Source organism: Phyllopteryx taeniolatus, chromosome 4, assembly GCF_024500385.1.
Source record: "Phyllopteryx taeniolatus isolate TA_2022b chromosome 4, UOR_Ptae_1.2, whole genome shotgun sequence".
NCBI lineage: Eukaryota > Metazoa > Chordata > Actinopteri > Syngnathiformes > Syngnathidae > Phyllopteryx > Phyllopteryx taeniolatus.
In genome coordinates, this window is record NC_084505.1 from 12,143,019 (window position 1) to 12,160,442 (window position 17,424).

Here is a 17,424-nt window from a genome sequence, read left to right on the forward strand (position 1 = left end):
TATGGCATTGTACACAAATCTTGCCCTGGGTTTGTGTTTAAACGTTATAAACATTCTAACTTATTTGTTACTGGATTTGGGGGGAACATTGGAAATTATGTTGAAGTTTGATGCGCTGTTGCTTTTGTTAGAGATGAAATGAGTAAGTCACCAATATTGTTATTTTATGCAATGTTCGACCACACTTTATGAAGCTGCTGTGTGCAGTTATGAAGAGACATGTTCCAAAATACTTTTTTTTTTTGTTTTAGGTTTATGGCGCCCTCGATTGGCCCATATATAATGGTGCAGTCTGTCCTACAGATTTTGTTAAGTAATATCCCTCAATTTCAGTAGGCTTACATTTCCTTTGTGTCATAATACTGTTCCAGCCAAAATATTGAATGGAGGAGATATACAGAAATGCTATTTTATTGCCTCAAAGCATTTTCTAAGCCTCTAATCAGATTGCTCAAAAGCAATCCCTATACTGCTCGCAGGCCCAAGGGTTATAGTTTCATCACATCTGCTATTGTAAGTTGTCATAGCCCTAAATTAATTTACTTCTTTGGGGTTTCAACTTGTCAAAAGCATTTCTCTCTGGTTCCTATGACAACTCTATAGGGAGACATTGAAAATGCACTTGCCATGAATAAAAACAACAAAACAGGACACCTTATATTCACAGTATTGAATGCTTGAAGCAAAGTAAACAGGATTGTGATAGATGGAGATATGTTTGTTTTTTTATTTGAATGGTGAACGCAAACAACTGTGGTTAAACTCAAATGGGTTAAGAAGGCATTTGCAGCGCTGGTTTAGGAAACCGCAGCACCAGAGGAAGAACAACCTATTAAAAAGAGAAGGCGGACATATCACATCTCATTCAGGGTCCCCTGGGTGGCTGGCACGAGGCATGATGAGGCGGGCGCGGGGCTGTGTCCTGACACAACTGTGCTGGTCTGGTCTCCGGTCAAACTCCACACAGGCGAGGCCGGATTGGAACCCGGGTCTCCAGAACTGTGAGGCAGATGTGCTAACCAGTTGTCCACTGTGCCTCACCCCTGCTCGGGGGAGCACTTTTTGGGCTCTCCATTCAAGGATTGCTTGAGGTATGTTCATATACTTTTAATACAATACAGATCGCAAGCAGGCAACAAAACATTCTGTAGCTTAGCAAGCTAGTGCTAGCACTCATGTTTGTTAGTAAACTTGCTGACCTTCTGTCGACTCATGCTCTAAAGGTTCGGTAAACATTGGTTTCTGCGCGTGAATAAATGTTGACAACAGCGACTAAGTATGTTGAGTTGTTGACAACGGCGAGCACGGGAGGCGATGCGCTGGTCACACCACGCAATCCTATTAGTCGACCTCAAGGTGCGCTGTCAGAGAGTTTTCGTTGATATGTCACACTACATGGAAGATATCCCAAAAATCAAACGTGCTAGACCTTTCATTTTTGTGTCGTAGGGCTATCGTATGCCCAAATGTTGGGAGGAGCATAAAATGTAGCGCAAATGAAGTGAATGTGTGTTCAGTGTCTATAAATAACAGTGTATAAATAACACCTGGGATCAAACTCGTTGGAGGGAAGTGAGGCGAAAGTCCGCTTCGCGTCTGGTTTGAATGTAGCATCACACAACGCAGCAACATCATCTCACAGCCGCCAGGAGGCAGTATTGTGTGGTATCTGGGGATTGGTCAAGCAACAATAGCATCAAACATCTGGGTGTGCTGGAGCCTAGTAGTAATGACGCTCCTCCTGAAAAGGTTGACGATTGTTAATAGATAGCAAGAGATGGAGGCAAAGCACTACTTTTCTATTAGACAGGGGGGCAGTCTAAATGAAGCTCGGTCCCTCAGTTTCACATAGTGCCTTTGCACCAGGATGCCACAAGATGGCGCCAAAGCAATAGTTACATTTGACAAGGCTTTATCCTGAGTACAAAAACTGGCAACAAGTGAGTTTTTCAGGGAATAACGGTGGATAGGTTCCCAAAAGAAATCTGCGAATATGTGAATTCGTGAGTAGTGAATTAGTGAATTGCGAATATGTTGGGTAACCTTGTAAAACCCTAAATCAACAATAAACCAATGAGATCTTTATACAAAATAGTGCTGCACATATCTTGATTAGAGTTGGTAAATAGGAACACACCACTTCTCCAAAACCGCAATCGACTTCCAGAACCCCTTTTAAAATTGCTCTCATCACCTACCAGTGCATCCAAGGCAATGCACTTGACTGTCTTAAAGGCCAGAGGATTTTAATTTTTTTCTTGATAACTCTAGAACCCCTTTACAAACTACATCTGCCATTTCGAGGTGATTATATGGCAGATATACTGCAGTTAAATTGATAAATATGATGCAGAATGCGCCTTGTGCTTTTTGCATCCCGCGCCTTCCGGTCTTCGTCTCGTTCTTTCGCTGTGACGTCACACAGCCAAACAGCCTGTTCATTCGGCGTTGTGTGAAAAAGGAATACGTGACCAGTGGATAGGCAAAGTCAATCGACAGGGGAAGAAACGTGGTCAGCTATGGGTGCCTGACAAGCATTAAAACTGTGCTAATCACTTCGAACTGGCATGTTTTGAGTAAGACTTAGCAGAAAGCATCGGATACAGAGGCGGAGGCTGAAACCTGCTGCGGTGCCAACTATTTTTCCTACGGCCATCGGGACCTCCACCACCAGCAAAGGAACTAAATCTCGCAGCCGCCACGGTGCAGCAGCGAAGCGGCGTCGACAAGAGGTGAGCATTTCCTTGTGTATACCTACGACTCTATTATGGTTACTTTGCACTGGGGAGTAGGAAAAAAAGACCCACGCAGTACTTTTCAGTACTGTCGTCTGGACTTTTCCCTATATGACAAGCCAATAGACACACGGCAAAGATTGTGTGTGTGGCGTGTTATAACGCAACTCGAGCAAGGGGCACACAATATATAGGAATACAGCACACTATGTAAAAGTTTGTGCCGTGTCACCGAGACATATATGAATATATAATACATATAGTCGTGCTCAAATATATTGACACCCCTGGGGTGGCATTACTGTATAAAAAGACATGCTTTTGACATACCGTCACATCAAGCCAGTGGCCGCTCTCTTTTTCTGGTGTACAGCTGCTACTTGGCTGCTCGTCGTCGTCACTGTCTGCGGCTCAAACATGTACGGTTTGACGATGCCAAGTTCAGTTGGGTGCTCCTGTACGTTGAAATCCTCACGTTTTTTTTTGGTTACTGTTGCCTTTTCGGATTGCCTGCCTGTGTACCGACCTCTGCTCGTTTATTAAACCTCTCTGTCCATTTGTATTGGAGTCGTGCATTTTGGGTCCTGTCCTCTGTTCCGTTCATGACACAGAGGGAAATTCTGAAAAACGTGTTGCATGGTACGCTAGTTTATCCTCCAACTATTATGAAAAAGTCATCTGTGTAGATCACTACAGAACTAATAGCACTCAATGGCATTCCTTTGATTATTTTTCCTGGTCATGACACAGGTCTGTGTGGAAAATTGAGATAAAGTAATTTTTGCCCTCAACCCCAGTAAGAAATATAATAATCTAATCAGGCACTATGTGTGTTGGAGCGTCACACAGGGCGCACAGTTTTGGGACAGTAATTTCTCCGGCAGCTATGACCGCCGATCAGTGGCGGTTGAGTCCTTGACCGAAAGTTTACCTGTGCGATGCACCTCTGTTGCCCCTTTTTCCCAGTTGACGATCGGCCAGCGGGGCGTGGGTTGGAGAGCAAACTATGTGAATTGCACAGGGTGCTGCCACTGAACATAATCACGATATAAAAAACATATCAACACCTGGTGGATTTCTTCGGGGATGGCCCTGCTTGACCTTCACACGCAAAAATTTCCACCGTGTTGTGCTGCAACTTTTAATTTCTTTCACACACTAAATTACATCACATAAAATCAAGTCATTTCTAGTTCATGTCTGAACACGGAAGTATTCATCACAAATAAGCGTTGTCATTTCATTTTCATAACCTGTGCTGAGCAAAGACAAACCAACAAAACAGTCAAGATTTGGGGGATTTGGCTGGCTGACTAGAAGATGTAGCAAACAGAAAAGGATTCAGCACCTTGGTCTATAGGCCGTCCCCTGATTGGACACAGTGCAGGTTTACTGGGGAAGTTCCCTCAACCTGTGTACAAGTAAGAGACATCTTTAAGTAAACATTGTGTAAACATCACTGTGTGTATGGCAAATTGTTTTTGTTTCAAATTCACACTCACATCCTCTTTGTTTGGATCGGGTCTGCTCTGGGCTTCTGAAAGAAACAAATGGCAAGGCTGAACATGGATGGGATGCCGTTTTGTAACACGGCGTGTGTTAAACTTGTGTGTGTCCAACCTGCACTACTCCTCCAGTTTCCATAGAACATCAGCGGGATGACCGCACAAACCAGAAGAGCCAGGCTAACTGACACTATGACGACCACAGTGGTGTCTGCAAACATTACAGCGCGAGTAAGCAAGAATAGAGTTTGTAACAAACGGAAAATGTAGTTGGAAGTCAGGCGCAACATTACAAAAGCAACACAGGTGAGCTAGAGGTCTACCCCAGCTGACTGGGGTGAACTGGTAACTAGTCAACCGCAGATCAAATATGCTGTATATAAACAAGCATTCACACTCAAATGTAACCAAATGGACAATTTAGAGCAGTGGTTCTCAAAGTGTGGTACAAGTACCACTAGTGGCATGTGAAATAATAACTCAATTAAATGTTCAAACATTGAATTATATACAGTAATACAGTGGCTTGTGACGAGTGACTTTTTTTTGTACATTTGTTAAGTACAGTTCAGTTGTATTGAACTTCGAGGGACAATCCATTTGCATTTAATCTTTTATCATGTTTATTCAGTTACAATTTTTATTTAACCTCGATGTGCAACCCATTTGAATGGAGTTGTTACTTAAAAAGTTTTTTATTTTCCTATTTTTTCACCTCGCTTTTGATGAACACTGAGTCCTACTACGGTACTTACTTGTATTATAATATATGGTGGTCATTATGGTGGTACTTGGAGAGCCAAGTATTTTTTTAAGTGGTACTGGATGTAAAAAGTTTGAGAACCACTGATTTAGAGTATTCATGCATGTTTTTGAAATGGGGGAAGAAACTAGAGAACTCACTGTGCTGTGAGAGATCATAAGGTGTGCCGTGGGAAACGATTCAATTCCACTGAATCGGCTGGAAAATTATTATTCAAATAAAAATCATGTATCTTTGTTCATCTATATATGGGTATAGAACAATTAAATTCTCCAATTAACAATCAAGGCACAATTACCCGTTTAAACACCTGTTTCTATTCATAAAACACAATTATACTGTAGGTATCGGCCCAGATTCCACACCAAGTAAATTTGTGAGTGAGTTAAAATGAGATTATCATTATTTCAGCACTGTATATCATCACTGTCAAGTGGAAACCTACTATTTGGTCAATTTCCTATTTTTTTAAATAAATTGATAGCATTGGTCAGTCTCCATGCGGGTCTGTTATTTTTACAAATTTCTGACCAATCTAAAGTGTTGAAAATGGCTTTCTCTTTTTGACGATGCAATGTTATGGCTCGACAAACGTCATTTTTTTGTTTTCCTGAAAAGTGATGTTTTTGGAGCTGCAAGGATTCCTTATATACGATATATACGTTTTGTGACATTTTTGTTTGGTGGTGTGCCATGAGATTTTTCAAATGTAAAATACAGACCCCAATTCCAATAAAGTTGGGATGTTGTCCATCCATCCATTTTCCGGACCGTTTATCATCACTAGGGTCGTGGGCGTGCTGGAGCTTCTCCCAGCTATCTTTTGGACGAGAGACGAGGTACACCCTGAACTGGTCACCAGCCAATCACAGCACATTTAAACAAACAACCCTTCACAATCACATTCACACCTACGGGCAATTCAGAGTCTTCAATCAATCTACCATGCATGTTAGGGGGTAGGGGTGGGGGGGGGGGGGGGGGGGGGGGGGTTATATATAGTTAATGTTCAAGCTCATAAACTTGTTTTTTTGTTTGGACAAATATTCACTCATTTTGAATTTTGTTGCCTGCAACATGTTCCCAAAAAGTTGAGATAGGGCCATGTTTACCACTGTGTTTACCACTTTAACACAGTCTCCTCATTCACCTCCTGATGGCGCAGCATCAGGAGCAACTGGGGGTTCAGTATCTCGCTCAAGAAGACTTGGAACCGAGGATCGAACCCACAATCTTTGGGTTGAAAGATGACCACTCTACCACCTGAGCCATACCGCCCTGAAGGTTCTGTAGGTGGAATTCTTTCTTTCTTTCCCGTTGTTACTTTATGTACAGTACAGCAGTTGCTCAACAGTCCGGGGTCTCCTTTGTCGTATTTTCCTCTTCATAATGTGCCACACATTTTCAATGGAGACACGTCTGGACTGCTGGCAGCCCAGTGTAGTACTTGCACTCTTTTACTACGAAGCCACGTTGTTGTAACAAGCGCAGAACGTGGTTTGGCAATGTCTTGCTGAAATAAGCAGAGACGTCCCTGAAATAGACGTCGTTTGGATGACAGCATATGTTGCTCCAAAAGTTGGATGTACCTTTCAGCATTAATGGTGCCTTCACAGATGTGCAAGTTACCCACGCCATGGGCACTAACAAACCCCCATACCATCACAGATGCTGGCTTTTGAACTTTGCACTGATAATAAGCCGGATGGTCCTTTTCGTTTTTGGCACGGAGGACACGACATCCATGATTTCCAAAAACAATTTGAAATTTGGACTTGTCCGACCACAGCACACTTTTCCACTTTGCATCAGTCCATCTCAGATGAACTCATGCCCAAAGAAGCCGCCGGCGCTTCTCGGTGTTGTTGATATTATGGCTTTCGCTCTGCATGGTAGCATTTTTAACTTGCAGTTGTAGATGTCTCAATAAACTGTGCTAAGTGACAATAGTTGTCTGAAGTATTTCTGAGCCACATAGCAATATCTTTACACAATGATGCCGGTTTTTAATGCAGGCATCCAAGATCACGGTCATTCCATGTTGGTTTTAGGCCTTGCCGCTTATGTGCAGGGATTTCACCAGATCCTCTTCGTCTTTTGATGATATTATGGCCCATAGATGATGAAATCCCTAAATTCCTTGTAATTACACGTTGAGAAATGTTCTTAAATTGTTGGACTATTTCTTCACGCAGTTGTTCACAAACTGATGAACCTCACGCCATCCTTGCTTATGAACAACTGAGCCTTTTGGGTATGCTCCTTTCATACCCAATCATGACATTCACCTGTTTCCAATTAACCTGTTTACTTGTGTAATGTTCCAAACAGATGTTTTTGAGCATTCCTCTACTTTCCCAGTCTTTTGTTGCCCCTGTACCAGCTTTTTTTGGAACGTGTTGCAGGGATCAAATTCAAAATGAGAGTATTTGCAAAAAAACAAAAATGTTCATCAGTTTGAACATCAAATATCTTGTCTTGTGTATTTAGTTAAATATAGGTCGAAAAGGACAGGCAAATCACTGTATTCTGTTTCTATTTAAATTTTACACAAAGTCCCAACTTCAGTAGAATTGGGGATTGTATGTGCCTTGGATCTACAAAGGTTGGGAAACACTGAACTATTCCACCACGGTGGTGGCACTCCTTAAAACAAAATTCGACTGTACAACAAAAAAGGACAAATATAGCCGTCAGTAATTTACAATGTCATTTTCTATTGATTAGATTGCACACATTTTTACATTTCTATTCTCTACAACAACTACGTCTTTTCTGTGTACATGTCTTTTGTAAGAATGCACACTCTTGGAATGGGCATATCACTTGCCAGATAGAATTAATTCTCGAAAGTTTTATTGCTGCAGCCGATCTTATTTTAGTGAGCTTTTTGACCTTCTTCAATCACCAGGGAGAGCCATGATATTTTTGAATGACTTTTTGAATGACTTTGACTGACTTTTGAATGAGAACTAAAGATGGTCTGTTTTTGACCGCCTATTGAGGTTCACGGGTGAGCTGAAGCCTAATCCAGTTGAATTAGGGTGAGAGGTGGGGTACACAGACCTGAACAAATAGACAATAATTTACACTTACATTCACACACATGGGCAATTCAGAGTTTACAACATGCACGTTTTTGGAATGCTCAAATGTTTGGTACACCCACACAAGCACAGGGAGAAGAACATATAAACTCTGTGTACATAAAGAGCCGTCATAGTGTTATTTACTTTTGTTATTGTATACTGTTATCAACTAACTAATATCTTTGTTCCATTGTGTTCTTTCAGATGTGCTCTTGAGATGATATTGCTGATACAAACAATACAAAAAAAATAAAAAAGTGAACAAGCTTGCATAAAAAGTATTATTCTTGACCCATCCGTCCATTTCAATGTGTAAATTATTGTAGGAGGAACTTATGATAGGAACCTGAGAGTCTCTGATCGATCTGCTCCTCTGTGGTGGGCATTGTTGATGCTGCATGCCATGTCACAGTGCTGGACGGAACATTTTCTGCATGTGTCTGCAGGCTTGCAGAGGGGGGAGATCCAGGACGAAGTGCTGACACTTTAAGACAACAATATATGCTTTCACTGCGTGTGCATATTGTATTAAAAATTTAAAATCAAATTAAAAAGCCCCATATAATGTTTTACAAATCATATAGCCATCCATTTTCTGAGCCGCTTCTCCTCACTAGGGTCGCGGGCGTGCTGGAGCCTATCCCAGGTATCATCGGGCAGGAGGCGGGGTAAACCCTGAACTGGTTGCCAGCCAATTGCAGGGCACATTCAAACAAATAACCATTCACACTCACATTCACACCTACGGACAATTTTAGAGTCTCCAATTAATGCATGTTTTTGGGATGTGGGAGGAAACCAGAGTGCCCGGAGAAAACCCACGCAGGCACGGGGAGAACATGCAAACTCCACACAGGCGGGACCGGGGATTGAACCCGGGTCCTCAGAACTGTGAGGCTGACGCTCTAACCAGTCGCCCACCGTGCCGCCCAAATCATATATCATCTAATATAATTAGAAAGGGTCTTAGATTAAGTCATTTGAGGATACTCAGCTCTAGCAGCATGTATTTTGATTCACTTATTCTTTGTAAAGCAGAGGTCTCCAATAAGTATCTTCACCTGGTTTTTTTTGAGAAGCTCACCAAATTGACAAATAATATATGCATTAGGTCTTTTGCTGTTTTATAAACTATCCAGTTATATATGCATAAAGTCTCTTGGTGTTTTTATAACAATTCAAAGCACATCCATCGTGCCTCTTTTTATGACAAATAACAATAATACCATAAAACATTACATTGTTTTGTTTGGAGAAATGCTGTTGAAATTTGCTGTTGTCTTTTTTAAACAGTACCATTGTATCAATACAACACAAATAGGTTGTGGCTGCTTTCATTGCGTCAAAATACCACTCATTGTCTAAAGTTTGCAGTTAGAGAACCCCAGTAAAGATTTCACAAGACATGCACATGCTTGGTAAATAATGCTGTTATAAGTGAAACTTCAAAGAAACTCATCTCCTGTTAGTCAGCTAGCTGCCTTGAACGGCTCTATTTTACCAGACGGTACCAATTATAACTTTATTCCAATTGTTTGGATCCTTTCAATTATAGAGCTCAAATTATGTGCTAGCTGTCCTAAATGCTGAAGTAAATCTCACTGATGGATCTTACAATTATATCTTATAGTTTATCACTCCAGAATCAGAATCAGAACTGACGTAAATAAATCTGAATGAAGAGCAATTGCTTTAAACACAACACAACAACTCACAATATTTGAAATATGATAAACAAAACTAATGTGTCTTTCATTTGTGATAAGTTTCATATTACACTAAATTCAAAACTCACCTGAAAAGCAGCAAAACAAGACAACATGAAGAATGTCCATCCTTTATCAAACAATGGTAACCCAAAGATGTAGTCCAAGAGCTCCAGTGCTTCACATTCATCACCTGATTATGCACTACCATAAAACATGAGTGCCTGGAAGAAAACCTACAAAGATTTGATTGTGTTTTCTACTTAGTGGTGTGTAAGGCAAAGCATATACGGTAGGAGTCGTTGGAGTGCCTCTCCCCCTCCCATATGTTGTTCGGGCGACTCATGACTGTCTCCCAGCCTCAAAATGTTTGCAGCTATTGTTGTTGCAGAAGGATGTGTGCCTTGGTACATCACCAGCACAAGAGGCTGGAAGGCCTCAGACAGAAGTCTGATGACTGTGTCACGGGTATCAGAGGTTATTCTTGGAAAACATCGTTACATACTCGTTCCTTGTGACTATCTTAATAGTCACTTACAGACTTATTTTTATCATGAATGTCCAACAAGGAAGAGCTTTTATTGGTCAAGTCCTCCCTGGCATCAGGTGCTAGGGACTTACATTGATGACAAGTTCAAATTTAGAGGATGGTGAAAGAATGGAATATTGTACTAGAAAGCCCTTAAATGTCTGTAAACTTACATTATAAGTTAATTAAAGGGTCATAAAGGTGGTCTGCCCACTCCATAGCGCAGGGGTGTGAAATCAATGTTTGTAATGGGCCATATTGTAGTTATGGTTTCCCTCAGAGGGCTGTTATGACTGTGAACCCACATAAACATTGAATCACTTCATTATATAGGTTCGACACAAACTAACTGATGGATAACAAGTTTTGAAATCAGAAGTCAAGGATAATTTGTTGAATTATTGTTCAAGTTACAGTAAAAAGGAATTTAGTAACGAAAGAATGTTTGCAATATCTAAGTATTATTATAGTCTATATTTTTATATATTTTTTTACATTTATTACATATGACAATTTGAAATGTTGGTACAGATTTCAGCAAGACGCATGGAAGTTGATGATTTGCTTCCGCGGGCCACATAAAATTATGTGGCGTGCCAGATCTGGGCGTTGACTTTGACACCTGTGCCAGAGAGGTACAGAAAACCCTTCTTATGACTGGTATTTAACAGAACGTGGCCAAGGTACTGTAAACTAAACGGCAAATGCCCTTGTACAAATTGTCAAACTGTCAGTCTTCAAACAGTCAGGGATTTTTGTTGAGATTAATGGCTGTTTGGGCATATGGTGCATGTTCAACAAAGCTTCTCTTTGAACAGACAAAAGATACTGTGTATTTGCCTGCAGAAGGGATTGTGATGTGATGCAGTATGCAAACGTTTTTGTAATTTTAAAATGAAGCGTGGGTACTGACTGTCATTACATATGGATATCAGTTTAAATTTTTTTTTTAGAAAATGTCATTTGTAATGTACACCTTTAAATGAATGTTTCAAACAAATAAGTACAACTCTCGGAGTAACACATTCTGTCAACTATTCACCATTATTAATTATAGGAGGGAATTACATAACCCTTTAAATTAATGTGCAAATATTTGTTGGCTCGTCAATATAACTGTTAACTACTTAATTTAACCCAACTTGAATTAGAAAAGTGTCTTATGAATCAATAGTTTTGTTTTCACAGTTTCAGAAGTTGCAAACTGTTATTATTTCAAAGATGCTATTGTTGGAACCAAATGACTGAGTTTATTGTTGTCACAGAGGGTGAAGCCAAATTATTAAACAAAGGCGCAAATGTTTGTCTTATCTTTTAATCTTGTTTAAGGCCCGTCTATTTCCGACTGCACTGCAACGGCTGAAAGGTCTTGCATGTGAGTAAAAAATCTCACTGCGTGCAGCTCACTTGTCAACAACATAACTACATAATAAACAATCGAATCCTCTCAATTTTTATTGCTGTTAACACAGTGCTTTAGCTCCAGTCCCCTTATAAACAAATATTTCAGAAAAATATAATCTTACTCATTACATTTAACACCAAACAATATTGGCTATACTGTATTTACAATGTAGCCTGTAATAGCTTACAGTTTCAAATGTGGCATTTACAATATGGGTGACTGGGAATTACGTCCCATATGTATGGTGTGACAACAGTACACAACATTGTCTCCCAAGTGGTGAAATACAAAAAATAAAATACAATTGGCAGCTTAAGGAACTATTGGGGGGGGGGGCTTAAGTCCAGTTCGGCTTGTTCACGACCGAGGCAGAACCTGGGCGATGGTGTCCCGAGCGCTTTGACTGAGCCGCTCAGGGAACTTGACCTCATATTCCACAATGAGGTCACCGCGACGATCGGGGCGCTTGGGATAAGGCAGCCCCTCGCCACTGATGCGCCTCTTCATCCCAGGCTGCACCACATCTGTTGCTGTCACCGTGACGACTCGTCCTTCCAATGTAGGTGCGTTGATTGTGCAGCCACATAAGGCCTGATGAAAGAAGAAACATCCAAGTAAGTTACACATATCAAGAATAGACTTCCCACATTTGGGTGTTCCACACATTGAAAAGGTGTACTGAGATTGAACTTACATCTCTGAGTGAGATCCTGGCTATGTAAATGATGTCAGAGTTGTCACGCTTGAACACAGCATGTGGTTTGTCCTTTAACACGAAGACCACATCAGCTGGAATGTTGGTCGGGGTTTCATCCCCCTCTTTGGGAAATGTGATTTTAGTGCCTTCCTTCCATCCCTTCTTTATCTGCACCTCCAGGATTTTATCCTCTCTTCTCAGCGTTCGGCCGTCAGGATTCACCCTTTTGCGAGAAATCTTCATTTTCTTTGTGCAACCAGACAGCACTTCTTCTAAGGTCACCCTCAGCTCATGGATCACAGGGGGGTCTTGTTGTTTCTTCACAACACTACTGTGACCGCCAAACCCTCCCATACCAGAGCTGAAGGAGCGGGGAAAGCCGCCACCTCCCATTCCAAAGCAGGCAAAAGCATCGTCAGTGTCCATATCCTCATCCATGCCGCCATTGCGCCCACCAAAGAATTGCTCAAAAGGATTTCGTCCACCGAAAAACTCTGAAAAGATGACATGTGGGTCACCTTGGAAGGTGTAGCTGAAGTTGCCTGGACCACCGCCACCACCCGAGGGACCGCCTCCTTTCAGACCTGAATGTAAGAGGGGGGAAAAAAATAATTAAATATGAATGGTAAAACTGTGATCATGTACTTTTGAAAAAAAAAAATTCTGTGCTACCTGAGAATGCACAATTCTTCTTGAATTAATTTATTACATAATATCTATTTTTGTCTGTTTTAATTCTCAACTTGGAATTAATAGTCATAAATCTGGTGCTTAGAAACATGTTTGCTGGTTGTAGACATAATATCTAAGTCACAATGCGGAAAGAGAAAGACTTCAAATACAACAAAAATATCTGCTTTCCCACACTTAAATTTTTCATCAAAAGTTCATCCATCAAAAGTGACCATAAAGTATAATCTCGCAAACTGAAGTGACCAAATAAGTCTGATGACACATGCTTGCCTTACATCTATCAGGGTTAAAATCTTAAAATGTTGCGCCCCCCCCCCCCAAAAAAAAAAAACTGGAAAAAAAATGATTCTGCTGGTTTGAATGTCCTCAAACTTAAAGTCCACTGCATAAAGACCCTACCATTAGAAACAATATTATTCTACAGCAAGGATATCCCTTGCATGTACATACAGACATTCACCCTGCTAAATTGTCAAAAAGGGAAATACCTGGTCAACTTCTGCTACAAGTACAATAATTAAGTAGGGCTGGGTAAAATAGCCTTCAAATAAGATTTCAGATTTTTTTTTTGACAAAAATCTGATTTTAATTAGTTTTACTTCTTCGCATCAACATCTACAAAGACAGTATAAACAAATGTTTTCTTTATAGATGTGAAAATAAGGCTAAATAAGAAAAAAATGTCCCTAACAAAACATACTTTATGTAAAAACGATCATGTGTTCAGTGTTCAAACATTGAATGTAATGAAATGAGCTGCCAGACTGCATGGCTCAGCTGTCCCATTTGTCTGCTTTTGAAGATAACACCACACCCAATCCGATTCTCTCAGGTACAGTTGTGTAGGTGGGGCAGACAAACTGAAAATTATTGGTGGCTTGAAAGCATATAGCTCGGGTCAAATGTTTCCCACGTTGATAACTCAGTGACTTTGCAACGTATAAACGGGCATCATATCTTTGGAAATGTACAGCGCGATTGACTCCGTGATTGCCTTCCACTGAGCTTCTTGCTTGTCATATGGAAAACAATGTGAAAATGATGCGGCTCACGATGACTGTTTATTAAATTTGAATAAAAATTTTGAAAAAAAAAAAAGACATTAGCTTGGTAATTGTGTTGGCAACACTGACTTAGCATTTGTAAACTAGTTCCACTGTTGAACTCCAGAAGTCACTAGAAAAAAAAATAAAAAAGGTACTGGCCAATATTTTTTTTTATATATATATGTCATATAAAGGAAATTACATTAAGTCTTACATTTGGGGAAACGTTATATCCAGTCCACAGGGACCTTACTACGTATGACGTTTCCACGGTAACATAACATGGCCCCGCGAACATGTTTCTCGGGTCATAAATTGATAACAATAAGAATCCGTTAGAATGATTTTAATGATGTATTCTGCTATGTATATTAATGTCCCACATTCCCGTCTTAGAGGACAAGATTTTAAATTGGTAAAAGTTCAACAGCATGACGCTTGAATTAAAATAGGAAGCCACGTCGCTCTGACGTTTGGCATCTGAATATTATTTGCACAAGATCAGCTAAGAAGTCGAATTCTCAAGACACAAGTAAGGACTCAGATAGGCTGGTTTCCAGGCCCAGACCCAAAGTTTGACGGCCGAACTTGAACCGAGTGCACACGGGACGACGTCGGAATGCTGCTACCGATTTTGCCTGCCACCGGCTCAAAGAATAGCCTTGCTCATTTAAAATCCATCGAGCACTGCTGCCAAATGAAAACAAGCTTACCTTCTTCTCCAAAGCGGTCGTAAATGTCCTTTTTCTTCGGGTCGCTCAGGACATCGTAAGCTTCCGCGATTTCCTTAAATTTGTCCTCAGCTCCCGGCGACTTGTTCTTGTCCGGATGGTAGCGTAGCGCTTGCTTACGATAAGCTTTCTTTATGTCGTCCTCAGAGGAGTCTTTCTTAATTCCCAAAATGTCGTAGTAGTCTTTCCCCATCCTGCCCGCCCGCCCGGCCGGCCGGCAGTCAGACAGTTAGTCGTTTTAAATGCAAAACTGTTTGAAAAGTCTTGAGTCCTCGTTCTATGCCCCGTTTCAAATCTGCGACACGCCCGACACAGAGTCAATATAAACCGTATGGAAACTTCCAGAGACTTCCATAACAAGCCAGTACAATCTACGCGGTGGCGAGTCCGGAGTCTGAGATAAACCACGCCCCCTAACGCGTCACCCCGTGATGCCTTCAACTACAGTCAGAAATATTCTCGTACACTATCGCACTATTCCCTTTTTAGTCTCCCCAAAAAACAAACTATTTTTAAAGTAGAGTGTGCCGGTTATGACTTGAATAAGCTGTAAAAAAAAAAAAAAAAAAAAAAAACACACACATATGCAACCCGCTAGAAAAGTTTTTCTTTCTCAACCTAACGACAAAGTAAAGCGCTCGAACATTTGTTTCAGTAAGGTGTGGCCCAGATTTTTGCACACTAGTGAGGCATGTCAATAAATTGAGCCACAAGTTCCGAGGCGAGAGAGAAAGAGAGAGAGAGAAACACAGAGAGAGAGAGAGAGACAGAGAGAGAGATTTTGAATTTTATTGGAGGACAATTGACCCATTGTATAATGTCCATCTCATCCATCAAATGTACACTTCTTATGCAATACTTTATTTGTCAACACTGTTACAGATACTCATGCACCTGAAAAAAATAAAAATGTATCCATCCATCCATCCATCTTCTAGCCTAAAAATTTTATACAGGTAAATTTGATCCATCCGTTAATTTTGCTGCACCACTTATCCTCCCTCACTGTAGGGTCACAGGTGAGCTGGAGCCTATCCCAGTTGACTTTCCGCAGAGCCTGCTTCACCCTGAATTAGTCGCCAGCTAGCAAACTGGTGTAGGCCTACCCGAAGAAAACACACACAAGCACGGGACGAACATGCACACTCCATAAAGGAAGGGGTTAGGGCTAGCCCAGATTCAAAGACCCAATCTCCGAACCATGAAGCGGATGTGCCAACCACTCAATCGCGTGCCACAAAATTTGATTGTATTACTCATTTGATTTTAATATGGAGGCACAGTGGACAACTGGTTAGCACGTCTGCCTCACAGTTCTGAGGACCGGGGTTCAAATCCCAGCCTCCCCTGTGTGGAGTTTGCATGTTCTCCCCGTGCCTCAGTGGGGTTTCTCCGGGTACTCCGGTTTCTTCCCACATCCCAAAAACATGCATGGGAGGTTAATTGAAGACTAAATTGCCCATAGTTGTGATTGTGAGTGCGAATGGTTGTTTGTTTCTATGTGCACTCCATTTGGCTGGCGACCAGTTCAGGGTGTACCCCACCTCTCGCTCGAAGATAGCTGGGATAGGCTCCAGCACGCTTGTGACCCTAGTAAAACTTATTTTATTAGTTATATCTGATTTTAAAGTTGGTCATCAAGACAAAGGGACAAGAGAAAAAAGTAATTTGGGGGGGCTCCAGAGCTGTTTTGGTATTTTAAACAATACTTTGGAATCACTTTCACTTTTTACTTTTTTTTCTTTGTTTTTAAATGCTTTTAATCATGTAAAGCACATTGAGTTACCTTGTGTATGAAATGCGCTATATAAATAAATGTGCTTATCTTATTACAACTACAGTTGCATTTGCCTGTAGTCAGCTATAATTTACATAACAAGTGCATGTTTCTGGATTTCTGCATGAATTATTTGAATTGTCACTGCAATTTTGGTAGTTTTTCTGCCAACATGAAAAAAACCCAAATCCATTTAGCAAGAAACATGAAATAGACACGCTTTATTTGCTTTAGTGAGTTGGCCACAGAAAAATGATATGGCGGGCCAGATCGGGCCCCCCGGGCCTTGAGTTTGAAAAAAAAAAAAAAACTGGCACACTACTGTATGAGATACATCTCTCTGTTTGATACAGTGCGAGTCTAAGCACCACCAACAACATATTTTTAGATAAATACCTCCCTGTGCTCATCAAAACTGATCATTATTATCTTTAAAGGGGCATCTTTTTTCTCTCTCTTGTATCATATAATATTTATGTGTTAGCTAATTTTGTGACCAGAGTAGGCATTAGTGAACTAAGCAACTGCAAATTAACAGCAATTAACAGTCAACTGTAATGAGGAAGAAAAGAGCAAAAAAAAAAAAAAAAAAGTTAAACGCTTGGATTAAGGTAAATTTTGATTTTTCAAATTTTTTTAAACACAGTTTTAAAACCTTATTATAAACTTTATATTGCTTTATAAGCACTTTTTGCCACCTGATTTCAGGTACCTTTGTTCAGTTGCATCATTTTTAAAGTATTTGCAT

General features: G+C 40.6%; 1 protein-coding gene across 1 annotated transcript; it reads right to left on the minus strand.

Moving 5' to 3' along the window:
- Positions 1-11,759: 11,759 nt before the first annotated feature.
- On the minus strand, positions 11,760-15,297 carry dnajb1b (DnaJ heat shock protein family (Hsp40) member B1b). Its single transcript, XM_061769516.1, has 3 exons — positions 14,882-15,297; positions 12,427-13,013; positions 11,760-12,323 (listed from the first exon to the last, which is right to left on the minus strand). Exons 1-3 carry the CDS (start codon positions 15,090-15,092, stop codon positions 12,090-12,092), a joined length of 1,032 nt encoding a protein of 343 aa, XP_061625500.1. The 5' UTR covers positions 15,093-15,297; the 3' UTR covers positions 11,760-12,089.
- Positions 15,298-17,424: the final 2,127 nt, after the last annotated feature.

Coding starts and splice junctions, on each gene's coding strand:
- dnajb1b (XM_061769516.1), bottom strand. CDS start 15,092: ATGGGGAAAGACTACTACGACATTTTGGGAATTAAGAAAGACTCCTCT. Junction 13,014..14,881: donor CGACCGCTTTGGAGAAGAAG/GTAAGCTTGTTT, acceptor TCTTACATTCAG/GTCTGAAAGGAGGCGGTCCC. Junction 12,324..12,426: donor CCAGGATCTCACTCAGAGAT/GTAAGTTCAATC, acceptor TTCTTTCATCAG/GCCTTATGTGGCTGCACAAT.